The 13,591-nt window shown below is 47.0% G+C and overlaps 1 protein-coding gene across 1 annotated transcript in view; it reads right to left on the bottom strand.

Moving 5' to 3' along the window:
* nos1 (nitric oxide synthase 1 (neuronal)) overlaps nucleotides 1-10,650 on the bottom strand; it is an 85,614-nt gene extending 74,964 nt beyond the window's left edge. The window contains exons 1-2 of the mRNA XM_079517140.1: nucleotides 10,527-10,650; nucleotides 7,368-8,205 (exon numbers count right to left, since the gene is read on the bottom strand). Coding sequence (XP_079373266.1) covers nucleotides 7,368-8,125 — 758 coding nt within the window. The 5' untranslated portion in view covers nucleotides 8,126-8,205; nucleotides 10,527-10,650. The remainder of the gene's footprint in view (nucleotides 1-7,367; nucleotides 8,206-10,526) is intronic.
* Between the last annotated feature and the right edge of the window lie 2,941 nt (nucleotides 10,651-13,591).

The following is a 13,591-nucleotide window of genomic DNA, read 5'->3' as shown; positions in this document are numbered from 1 at the left end:
ACACCCACGGACACCTACAGTAGCGTTCCTACACCCACGGACACCTACAGTAGCGTTCCTACACCCACGGACACCTACAGTAGCGTTCCTACACCCACGGACACCTACAGTAGCGTTCCTACACCCACGGACACCTACAGTAGCGTTCCTACACCCACGGACACCTACAGTAGCGTTCATACACCCACGGACACCTACAGTAGCGTTCCTACACCCACGGACACCTACAGTAGCGTCCCTACACCCACGGACACCTACAGTAGCGTCCCTACACCCACGGACACCTACAGTAGCGTTCCTACACCCAGGGACACCTACAGTAGCGTCCCTACACCCACGGACACCTACAGTAGCGTCCCTACACCCACGGACACCTACAGTAGCGTTCCTACACCCACGGACACCTACAGTAGCGTTCCTATACACCCACGGACACCTACAGTAGCGTTCCTACACCCACGGACACCTACAGTAGCGTCCCTACACCCACGGACACCTACAGTAGCGTTCCTACACCCACGGACACCTACAGTAGCGTTCCTATACACCCACGGACACCTACAGTAGCGTTCCTACACCCAGGGACACCTACAGTAGCGTTCCTACACCCACGGACACCTACAGTAGCGTTCCTACACCCACGGACACCTACAGTAGCGTTCCTACACCCACGGACACCTACAGTAGCGTTCCTACACCCACGGACACCTACAGTAGCGTTCCTACACCCACGGACACCTACAGTAGCGTTCCTACACCCACGGACACCTACAGTAGCGTTCCTACACCCACGGACACCTACAGTAGCGTTCCTACACCCACGGACACCTACAGTAGCGTTCCTACACCCACGGACACCTACAGTAGCGTTCCTACACACATCAACGCCCCGCCCCGCCCCCTCAACGCCCCGCCCCCTCAACGCCCCGCCCCCTCAAAGCACACGTCTTATTGCTTTTGGCCCAGAAACCTCTTATCTCCATATTTCTTTATTTTTAACTTTTTGTGGGTTTTGTTTTGTTTCGTTTTTGTCCCACAAAAGCATCCAACGTAGAAGATCTACAAGCGTGAAACGCGGCGGGAAGCGACACGTTTTGAGCTTGTATATCTGCTAATTTAATTTGGCCATTTTGAATTTGAATGCTGAAAAGTCACAGTTTTGGACACAATGAGGTTTCTGTCCACCCGACAGAGACAGTGTCCTTCCTGGGCAGATCCTCACCCTGTCAGAGACAGAGACAGAGACAGAGACAGAGACAGAGACAGAGACAGAGACAGAGACAGAGACAGAGACAGAGACAGTGTCCTTCCTGGGCAGATCCTCACCCTGTCAGAGACAGACAGAGACAGAGACAGAGACAGAGACAGTGTCCTTCCTGGGCAGATCCTCACCCTGTCAGAGACAGACAGAGACAGAGACAGAGACAGAGACAGTGTCCTTCCTGGGCAGATCCTCACCCTGTCAGAGACAGAGACAGAGACAGAGACAGAGACAGAGACAGAGACAGAGACAGAGACAGAGACAGAGACAGTGTCCTTCCTGGGCAGATCCTCACCCTGTCAGAGACAGACAGAGACAGAGACAGAGACAGAGACAGTGTCCTTCCTGGGCAGATCCTCACCCTGTCAGAGACAGACAGAGACAGAGACAGAGACAGAGACAGTGTCCTTCCTGGGCAGATCCTCACCCTGTCAGAGACAGACAGAGACAGAGACAGAGACAGAGACAGTGTCCTTCCTGGGCAGATCCTCACCCTGTCAGAGACAGAGACAGAGACAGAGACAGAGACAGTGTCCTTCCTTCATATCCTCACCCTGTCAGAGACAGAGACAGAGACAGAGACAGAGACAGTGTCCTTCCTGGGCAGATCCTCACCCTGTCAGAGACAGAGACAGAGACAGAGACAGAGACAGTGTCCTTCCTGGGCAGATCCTCACCCTGTCAGAGACAGAGACAGAGACAGAGACAGAGACAGAGACAGTGTCCTTCCTGGGCAGATCCTCACCCTGTCAGAGACAGAGACAGAGACAGAGACAGTGTCCTTCCTGGGCAGATCCTCACCCTGTCAGAGACAGAGACAGAGACAGAGACAGAGACAGTGTCCTTCCTGGGCAGATCCTCACCCTGTCAGAGACAGGGACAGAGACAGAGACAGAGACAGAGACAGAGACAGTGTCCTTCCTGGGCAGATCCTCACCCTGTCAGAGACAGGGACAGAGACAGAGACAGAGACAGAACCCTAACCCTAGGCAGATCCTCACCCTGTCAGAGACAGAGACAGAGACAGAGACAGAGACAGAGACAGTGTCCTTCCTGGGCAGATCCTCACCCTGTCAGAGACAGGGACAGAGACAGAGACAGAGACAGAGACAGAGACAGTGTCCTTCCTGGGCAGATCCTCACCCTGTCAGAGACAGGGACAGAGACAGAGACAGAGACAGAACCCTAACCCTAGGCAGATCCTCACCCTGTCAGAGACAGAGACAGAGACAGAGACAGAGACAGAGACAGTGTCCTTCCTGGGCAGATCCTCACCCTGTCAGAGACAGGGACAGAGACAGAGACAGAGACAGAGACAGAGACAGTGTCCTTCCTGGGCAGATCCTCACCCTGTCAGAGACAGGGACAGAGACAGAGACAGAGACAGAACCCTAACCCTAGGCAGATCCTCACCCTGTCACACTGTATCAATGTATTGCCTCCATTGAAAGGGCATTCAAGCTCTATTCTGGGGAAGAACGAAGTAAAGAAAAATCACAGAGAAAAAAAGAAAAACAGGAGAAGTGTGCATCATCTATTAACAACTCTGACTCAGATGGTGAGTGTCATCTTCATAATTGAGATGCTTCTGCTTCTGAAAACAAGCGCGGCTCTATTTCGGGCAAATAGCCATTCGAGGCGTATGCGTTTGTCAGATGATACTACGATAGTAGAGAGTACATAAATAAGGCCGTGCAGCGATGTGGGGCATTCATTCTGCTCGCTGCATCCTTTCTCACCAATTGAAATAAAACATTCTTGGTATTCCTGTGTAACACAATTGTGGTCGTCTAATGCAGGCGTTCGCAAACTTTTACAAGCCAAGGATCCCCAGATAGCCATAGCTTATGGCAACACCCCTTTATTGCAAAATGGTTTAAAAAAAAATCCCACCCGTGTGAAGTGAGGGGCGCTAATATATTAAAGTCTAAGGCCTGACTCACACCTTCGCATCTAGCATACAACATCGTTGGATGCTAGATGCATGAGACTTGTTTACTGATGCAAGCTCGCAATGCATTTCCAATGGAAGTCACATGGTTTGACACAACATTTGTGTTGTACAGCTTTCGGCTGTGTTTCGACTGCCCCCCACCCCCTCATACAACACAAATGTTGTGTCAAACCATGTGACTCCCATTGGAAATGCATTGTGAGCTTGCATCAGTCAATAAGTCTCATGCATCAGCTATACATCAATCTGTTGTGCAGGTGTGAGTCAGGCCTTACTCATGTTGGTTAGGTGATGTAATGGTGCATGATGTAAAACAAACGGTGCAAACACAAACATTAAACAACATTAACAATAAAGAGACAATATGACATAAATGTTCCCTTCGTTGTCAATGGCGTTTACGAAACAAACATTAAACCTGTGTATAGGAGGGGCTGGCACCCCTCAAAAAGAAGAAAGAAAATCACACTTGTGAAGTGATGGGCGCTCTTATCATCATATAAAACATCATCATACATCCTCACATTCCATGCTCAGCCAATCAGCTGAGCACATTCTTTGCTACAAACACATTCTGTATACTCAAACGGACACACATGCACACAAAGCTGTGCATAGGATGGGGGTAGCGCCCCTCAAAAAAGGCTGATCTAAAAGCTGTCGCAACGTGTCATGTTGTGAGATCGTAGATGTGCTATTTTTGTCCGCCAACCAAGGCAATGAATCCGATATGGGGCATTCAACAACATAGCTGATCTACAAGCTCAAACGCCAAACGAACGATTTACTTCTGGTGGGGAAATGAGGGACTGAACCGGTCATTAGCACCGTTAGGATCAATGAACACTGTCAGGATCAATGGACACTGTTGGAGACCTCCGTGCAATGCAATCAATAATTGCTTCTTGCTTGGCTAGAAAATCACGTTCTGTGATCCTGAAACACTTAAGAACCACCCGCACAGCACAGCACAGTGCTTTCACTTTCGTTCCACTGTGACGGGGCTCCCATGCCTCACCCACCAAGTCACAAAACCACATATTAGTGGAACAGATATGGAAATGAATTTTAAAAAAATCACACCTGTGTGAAGTGAGCGGCGCTCTTATCATCTTACAACATCGAGGAGAGGATTCGGTATAGCTTGGAGCAGCTATAATATATTAATGTAGGTGATGTAAAACACAACGGTGTCAAAACAGACATTAAATTCTCTTGATTGTTAATTGGACCGATTTAATGTTTCTGTTAGGGACAAAACATCACGTCAGAGAGCCCTAAATACACATTTAAAGTCCATAGACTTGGCTGCTATTCGACTTTTGTTAAAAGTGCTCTAAACTAAACAAACTTCTACTTTTAGACTTGGCTGCCACTGACTCTGGAACAACATATTTTCAGATGGGGGTCGGCGGTCAATTACATATATTTTTGGGGGTCCTTGACATGAAAAGGTTTGAGAACTACTGACATAGAAACATGAGGTTTTTCAGAAAACTGTCATGATTTAGAAGGCATTAGTAGAATCTTTTCTCAGGTCACAATGGGTTAATTCACCCAAAACATACATGTTGCGCTATGAGCTTGTAGATCTGCTATTTTTCAATAGCTAAAGCATAACATAATGCATAATCAATAAATATAAAAAATGACGTCAAAAGACGATCTATGCAGTGGGTGAGTCACATGAGCCCTAGAGCAGTGGCTCCCAAAGTGGGGTCCGGGGACCCCCAGGGGTCCTTGAGGGGGTTCCAGGGGGTCCCCAGCTAAATGATAGTTTGGAACCAAATGGACCCTTATGGGTCTGTAACTCTGAGAGTGTACAAATGGGCCCTAACGGGTCCATTTGTATGCTCTCAGAGTTAAATTAACATTGATTTTATTATAAATTGGGGGTCCCAGAGATAGAAATGCCATCAAATGGGGGTCCGTAGACTAATACATGTCAAACTGGGGGGCCCTTGAAATTAAACGGGTTGAGAATCTTCTCTTATGGGGGGTCCCTGGCATATCTTTTCAAATGGGGGGTCCACGGGCCAATTAGTGTCAATTTGGGGGTCCTTGACATGAAAAGGTTTGGGAACCACTGCCCTAGAGTCCCTGTTCTAGGCTGATAGGTGAACATTCTGTGAAAAATAGCCAATCCACGAGCTCACAATGTGTGTGAGCTCATATCGTAGTTCTATCTAGCCAATCCACGAGCTCACAATGTGTGTGAGCTCATATCGTAGTTCTATCTAGCCAATCCACGAGCTCACAATGTGTGTGAGCTCATATCGTAGTTCTATCTAGCCAATCCACGAGCTCACAATGTGTGTGAGCTCATATCGTAGTTCTATCTAGCCAATCCACGAGCTCACAATGTGTGTGAGCTCATATCGTAGTTCTATCTAGCCAATCCACGAGCTCACAATGTGTGTGAGCTCATATCGTAGTTCTATCTAGCCAATCCACGAGCTCACAATGTGTGTGAGCTCATATCGTAGTTCTATCTAGCCAATCCACGAGCTCACAATGTGTGTGAGCTCATATCGTAGTTCTATCTAGCCAATCCACGAGCTCACAATGTGTGTGAGCTCATATCGTAGTTCTATCTAGCCAATCCACGAGCTCACAATGTGTGTGAGCTCGTATCGTAGTTCAGCTTTTTAATTATCTTTGAAACACAATGCAGAATATAAGGTTTAACCCATTTAGGCCTGACATGGAAATGTAAAAAATGTCTTCAAAATCCTGACAGTTTTCTGAAAAACCTTATGTTTCTGTATCAGTGGTGCTCAATATTTCAAGTCAAGGATCCCAGAAATTATATGTAATTGGCCGCCGACCTCCATCTGAAAATATGTTGTTCCAGGGATGCTCCCAGAAGCAAAGATTTGAGTTAAAAACGTTCGCTCTGAAAGAATATATATTCAAAGATTTGCACTACATTTTCACGATTTTTTTAAAATAGCAGACCTGCAAGCTCATAGCGCGGCACTCGGTGCCGCGCTATGAGCTTGTAGATCTGCTATTTTTCAATAGCTAAAGTATAACATTACGCTTAAAACACCAAAATGGGTTAAGCCGTTAAGAACTGATTATACAAAGGCTGAGTTCAACTTCCGATGAAGGGAAACACTCATGTTTCAGTTCAACGATGATTACACCACAAACAAGGACAATGCCAAGACCATCAGGGGTTAATAACCACATGAACCCTATACAACTATTCTGGGATCATTTTCACTATTTGTTGTACAACAAACTATACAGGGTTAAGTGGTTAAAGGCGCACTATGTAACTTTCCTCTTAACCCCGGATTTGAACCCGGTTTTCTGCTTAACTTTTTCGCTGCCGCTAGGTGGCAGCATACGCACACCTAAGGAATGGCACCCGTCCATTCTAACTCTACGATCCTTGTTGCCTTTGTTGAGCACAGTGCATGAGCACAGTGATCAGTCGCGTTAGCTCAGAGCCCTTAGCTGTTACCAGTTACATATACACCTCAGCGAAGCGATACAAACTCACTTAATGATTTACAATGGTCGGATGAGTGATGTCTCACCATGGACAGCGCTCGAACCTTTTGAGATGCAGCGCTTTGAAAATCCTGTTATAATGGAGGATCAATGGAGCTGGATTTAAAAATCCCATAGCTGGTGGGGACGGAGACTATCCATACTAACCAGAGCAATGCTAAAAGGTAAATTGACGGTCGCTGCTTTCATATATGGAGTATACGGTTGTTTGTCTACAAACGCATAGTTAGCACCAGTAGGTACCGATAGCCTAGCTACGTTTTTAAACGTAGATAGCAGTGAAAAGGTTAAGTGCTGTCATGACATTTTCAACCATTGATCTAATAGAGCCTGCCTGCTTGCTCAGGGGATAAATTCAGAGCCTTCTATCAGAGAGTTGTGTCAATGAATGACGGGGCACAAAACAGCGCCTGTCACATGGTTCACGTAACTCGAAATATAGACTACGTCCCATGGGTCTACGTCTAAGAGCCGCCATTGATTGGACTGGCCCGATGACGTGAATGGAGGTGACGCAATTCTCTTCTCTGATAGAAGGCTCTGGATAAATTGAAATTGAAGCTTGACCATCAGGTCAAAATCCCTAACATCCTAACAGCTGGCAGATACAACGCTGGGTCAGTCCTTTACCTTTCCAGTTCCACTTGGACCTCGACATCCCGCTTCTCCACCACCTTCTGTGCCGGGCAGTTCTCTGGCTCTCCGTTCATCTCCTTGCTGTTCTTGATCAGACGCAGCACCGGTTCAATCTCCTTGAGCAGTTCACTGTTGTCCTCCACCCCGTTGACCAGCGCCCCGCGGCCCACCGCATCCCGCATCAGCAGGCTTTCCTGGGACGCGATGAGGGCCTGAACCCCTCCCCTCGGGAGCCCCCTGGAGGGGTTGCCGGCCGGGGAGGACAGGTTCTCGATTGCCCTGAGCTGGGGCTCCTTGACGGCCTGCTGCCCGGTGCCGACGGCGGGACTGAGTGGGCAGCAGCGATCGAACGTCTTTGAGGCCTGGTGGTGTGCGGCGGGCTGCGTGACCCGGACGGTCCTCTGGCGGCCGTCTCCGGACAGGGTGGTCTCCAGGTGCGTGGTGAAGCCCTCAGGCCCGCGGAGGATCAGCACGGCGTGGCTCTCGGGCGACACGCTCTTCAGGGTCTCCAGCGCCCGCTCGTACGACAGGTCCACCAGGGGCTTGTTGTTGACGGCCAGCACGATGTCGCCCACCTGCACCAGGCCGCACTCCTCGGCCGCGCCACCGCGGATCAGGTCCGACACGATGATGGGCGGCTTGGACACCCGCTGTTTCACCAGGAACCCCAGGCCGCCCACTTTCCTCTTGAACAGGCGCACCGAGATGATGTTGGGCTGCAGCTGGCAGACCGTGGCGTCCGAGTCCTGCATGGTGCTGCCGGTGTGTGTGTGTGTGCGCGGCTGCGCGCTGTGCGTGAGTGCGGAGATTGTGCGTCCCCAGGGATATGGCTCTGTATAGGAAGAGGAGGAGGGAGAAGAGTTATTAGCATTAGTGGAGGAAATTGCCTTCATACAGGATGATTTGTTTACAAAGTGCTGATTTATCATCAGCTATAAGAAGGGCATGCGAGTCAAAGCCCAATTTATCCTCCGTTGCACATCATGTCTCACAGCGGAAATGGCAGATGTACAAGCTCAGAACACGTCTCATCAGTGCACGTGTTCTGAGATTGGAGGTTGGCTATTCTTGGTGCAGGACACCGGTTTGCACGACTAAACCAGGCATCACTCTCTAGTGTTCAGACTGCTTTCAAAAGGCGTGATTGTAGGAGCCGATCTACAATAGGCCATCACAACATGTATGTCTATGTGCCCTCATGTCATGTCTAACATTCCTGTTAGTGTGCTTTGTCACCCTGAGTCTACAGACATGGCAGAGACTAGAGGACATAAATACCTGGCCATCAGAGGGCCAGGTGTAGTTGATTGGAGGTTCACAGCTTTTTACGTCTGGTTTTTGTTGCCCTACACCTCCTTCTATTCTAAGTTACAGTTTATATGCTAAAAGTATTTTTATTTTGTTTTCAACTTGGATGGAATAAACCTTTTGAGTTCAACTTTAACTTTTCGTCTGGACATTCCTCATTTCCCTTTTTTGGTCACGTTTGCTGCACAAAGCCAGTCAGTTAGAAAAAGGTACTCTCAATCAACCACCGCAAGAACAAAAGGTCTCTACAGGCGTGATAATGCCAGGTCATGATGATGAATTGGCGACCGATGAAGAATATTGTCTGTGGCAAAGTAGGCCTATATCATGGATTTGATGCCCCCTGTGGGCCTGTATTATGGATCGATCTTAACGCACATGTTTACGTATAGCCAAAATGACTTGGGAGTCTAATACATTCTACGGGTAGAATGGGTTGTTTGTTTGTTTTTTTACTTGCAGGACAAAAGATTATCACCTGCACGGAATTTATTGACAGTCAGAAAGTAACGGTAGATTGCGGTAGATTTTAATGAAACAAAAACTTTGTAGGTAGAAAGAGTTCCGTATACGGTACTATACAGTATAGCTGCAATGTTGGTGAGTGAAATGTTGTTTAATACAAACTATATAGGACTGTTTGGATGTATGGGCTGTCAAAGGTTGTATTGCAAGTCTAGCCCATTTTAACCTGAGATCAGATTCTAAATATGTAATGAAATGAATGAAATGAAATGATTACTATATTTACCCAGGGTATCTGGGCTAAGCTCAAGAACTTGTTTCCAGCCAGGCCCTGCTCTTAGAACATTTCATCGTAGTGGTTCAATGCCTTGTTCAAGGGCACTTCAGCGGTGGTAATTTTAACGTGTCGGACCGCTGATTCGAACTGGCGACCTTCCGGTATCAAGACCGCTCCGCAATCCGTTCGGCCACCGCTGCCACTAAAGTAGCATGTCTTCTACATCCTGACAGTTTTCTGAAAAAGCTATGTTTCTATGTCAGTCGTCCTTCGATTTTTCAAAAATAACAGACTCTACAAGCTCATAGCGCACCACTCGGTGGCGCGCTATGAGCTTGTAGATTTAAGCAATAAGCCACGAGAGGTCTCAGGTTATCGGGCATTTTACAATGGCTGGGAGGTGTAGGCAGACCCGACGCGCAGCGGAGGGTCTTCTACCTCCCAGCCATTGTAAAATACCCGGTAAGCTGGGGCCTCGAGTGGCTTATTGCTTTTCTAAAACGGTTACAAACATATAGCAATATTAACCTAATAAAACTACTAAATGCCCAAAAGTAGCTACGCTTTGCGCCACCAGAGCGAGCCACATCACTTCCTTGTTTTGCTTAGCAAGTAGGCTATGTGACGGGAGAATAGCGCTTGATGTCTTTACGGGGCTGCCTGGAGCCACACATTCACAGTCATATGAGCCGGGCGGTGCTTAGACGCCCGCACGGCATGGGTTCGTAAGGCAATCAAGCGCTCCCCTTCCCCAGTACAGCTACAGAGATGTGGAATCAGCTGCGAATTATATAGTGATTGAAGGTGTGGGTTATCGGTGAAATTTACAACGGTCACGTGACGGTAACCAGCCAATCAGAATCAAGTATTGGGACTAACCGTTTTAGAACTGCTATTTTTAAATAGCTAAAGCATAACATAATGCTAACACCAAAAGGGGTTCCCGCCCAAAATGGGTTAGATTCCAGATATTAAAAATAGGATCTAAGAGTTGGTTGTGGCTTAAAGATTGACCAAGGTGTTAGGCTACAACTCTAGTTCCACAGGCAAACACACAGGGGACAGATAACAGCAGACTGCAGGGTTACATGTAGCCTACTTACACATTGCTCTGGTCCATAGCCTTAGGCCTACAAGGACCTCTAGCATGACTGAAGTAAGATCAGACAGAAGTAGCATGTGCTTAAATTCATATTTAGAAAAGGTTTCAGATGTCAAAGATTTCTGAGATGATGGAATGATGATTGAGGATGATGGTCATGGAAGGGGAACCATCTGAAAGCTGCATGGGCTCAAAGATAATCAACTTCAAAATCTTTAAAAAAAAAAGAAAACGGTAAAAATGACCTCTCTCGGTCATGCATGCTGGTGTTTTAACGCTATGTTTACACGTTTACATCCTGTTTACATCGAGAGTAGGCCGGCCTAATACCGTCTTTCGCCGGATGCGCCACTATAGGCTACCACCCATTGAGGAAGAATACAGGGAACTTCCGACAGAAAACGCCACAGACCGTCCGTGGCGTGACAGACGTAAAACATATATTGGAAAAAATCCGACTAATTCAGTGCAAGCAGGTTCCGAATGTCGAGTTATTATATATAGGGTCAGAACATTCTTTTTTTATTTATTTTTTAGCCTACGGGTTTTGCGCGCGGATCATGCAGTGACTACTGACTATAGCTATAGGTATGAAAGGAAGAGTTAGACTTGATTAAATAAATAGGCCTACACATCGTCTCTTGAAGGCTAGCCAGAGGGAAAGGAAGAGACACTGGATCAGGACATAGACTCACTCGGGAGAGAGAGACAAGCGAGACAAGTCGTGACATGCAGGCTGACAGCTAATCGAGGCTGGCCTATAGACTACAAGTCAAGAACGCTTCACATTTGAAATTTCACATCTAGGCCTACACTCTGTTTAGTATAGTACTGCATTATGCGTGTGGAATTGCATTATGCTATATCTACAATTCCTGTAGATATTATAGAGATAGCCTATATTATGACATTTGGGCAAGAATACAGAAAAGGGAAAAGAAGGAGAACAGACATGATTCATGTTTCTTAATCCATTGTTTCAGAGTGTTCAAAAGCAGTGCCTATAAACGTATAAGAATGAAATAACATGAAGAACGACATTTATATAAAGAATAAAGAACACTTATTTCTAATTCCATCATTCTTTGCATCTGTGTGTGTGTGTGTGTGTGTGTGCGCGCCAGCCGTGTGCGCCAGCCTACGGACACACCGACACAGTCAGTCGCCAATAATGAACAGTATTCGGTGTAGTGGAGTGGAGGCAGCGCGTAAGGCTGGAACTGGAAGAATCCACATTTCAGGACCAAGGTCAGCGCTTCATGCTTCAACAGGCGATTATTATTCCTCGCAAAAAAACGATTTGCCTGAGATTATTTTTAAATAGGCCTGTAATATATAATAGCACTGCAGCACCTACCTATATTATACGTAGGCTGCAGGCAGCATTGCAATAAAGAAAAACAAACAACAAACTCCAAATCCGTGGACAGGCAGCTCAATATTCAGTGAGGTGGCTATAAGTTTTGTTGTGCCATTTAAATAATCGTATGCAGAATCATAGCCAAGGGCTATTTTGTTCCCTGCATCCAAAGGAAGGATTCAATCTCTTTCTCTCCCACGCAGCATATCAGCGTCATGTGGTTCAGGATGCAAATGATCGAGCACTTAATGAGCCAAGAGAGCCACGCGTTGCTACTGTATATTAGTGTGTATTAGTGCCAAATAGACCACGTCTGTTCTGCGGTCAGTTCAATTATTTTAAGATGACGATCGTGTTCTGTAGCTATATATAGGGTAAGGGTATACACCGATAGACTATATCAAATGTGGGATAAATTAATTCGAATTCACGAATAATCGGCTACCGTTTATCACACCAACACAAGTTATGAAAACAATGTCATATAACCGCCCCCCTTTTGATTTTCTCTTCCAAAAAAATGATGCCAAATCTGATCGAGCTTCCAATTCTCGATTGGATAAAAACAGGAGATATTTTGCAGCAAAGCTATACATTTAATTAATAAGCATTATTTGAACTATTCTGGCAACATGTTTGTCTGCATGTGCGGACAGTTTGAAGGTTAAAAAAAATAAAAAAATAAACAACATACGGTCGACACGGACATCTGTGAAGCAACGGCTGGAAAACTTCCACCTACACACTTTATAGGCAGCAATAATGGCATCATTTAATCCACAGACGTGTAGCCATATAATATATATACCTCGCAAGACAACAAACAACGAACGACGTGCGAGCTTAAATTCCTTCCGCAGATTTTTCTTTCCCGACACTTTTCTCTGAAAGTGGAGACTATATTAGAGGGTGAACAAAATCATCACTTACCCCTGAGTGAGTATAAGGTCACTGGCTGCTACGGCCGGTCTGCTGCGCGTAAAGTTGGAATAGGTCCTACAACTCCTCTGTCGCGCCTCTCTCTCTCTCTCTCTCTCTCTCTTGCTCTGACGCTCTCTCTCTCACACACGCACGCACGCCCGCGCGCGTGCACACACACGCACACACGCACTCACTCACGCGCGCACACGCACGCACACACACGCGCGCGCCCACACACACACACGCACACACACGCACACACGCACACACACACACACACACACACTCTCTTACAGGTTGCAGAGGTCCTTTAAGCCCCAGGTGCACGTCGCTATAAGGCTGACACACACACACTACCAGAGAGATGTTGTGTGCTTATGGGGTTCCGCGCACCAGGGCGCCGTTTAAATACGGGACTAGGACACAGTGACGAGCTCGCGGAGACGATCGTGCGTGCACGGGCATTTAAATGACTTTTGTAGGCGTTCTGCTTTGTACTTTATAGGCTATCGTCATCATACGATCATCATCGTCATCATCATCGGGACTTCACGACGTCCCACGACCAAACCAAACCCCCAGGCCCGGGAAAGAGAGAGCATGAATGAATTATAAGGTTTCAATTGATGTCATATATAGGCTGTGTGTGTCAGTGTGGGGGCTATAGCCTACTGTGGGGGCTATAGCCTACTGTGGGGGCTATAGCCTACCGTAAAATCTGAATCCCCCCCACCGCCCCCCCCCCCTTTTCCCTCACTGTATATGTTTCTTTTCCCTTTTTACCT

This window comes from Electrona antarctica, assembly GCF_951216825.1.
Source record: "Electrona antarctica genome assembly, chromosome: 12".
NCBI classification, from domain to species: domain Eukaryota; kingdom Metazoa; phylum Chordata; class Actinopteri; order Myctophiformes; family Myctophidae; genus Electrona; species Electrona antarctica.
The sequence above is the reverse complement of the archived record's forward strand: the minus strand, read 5'-3'. Positions and strand labels throughout refer to the sequence as shown.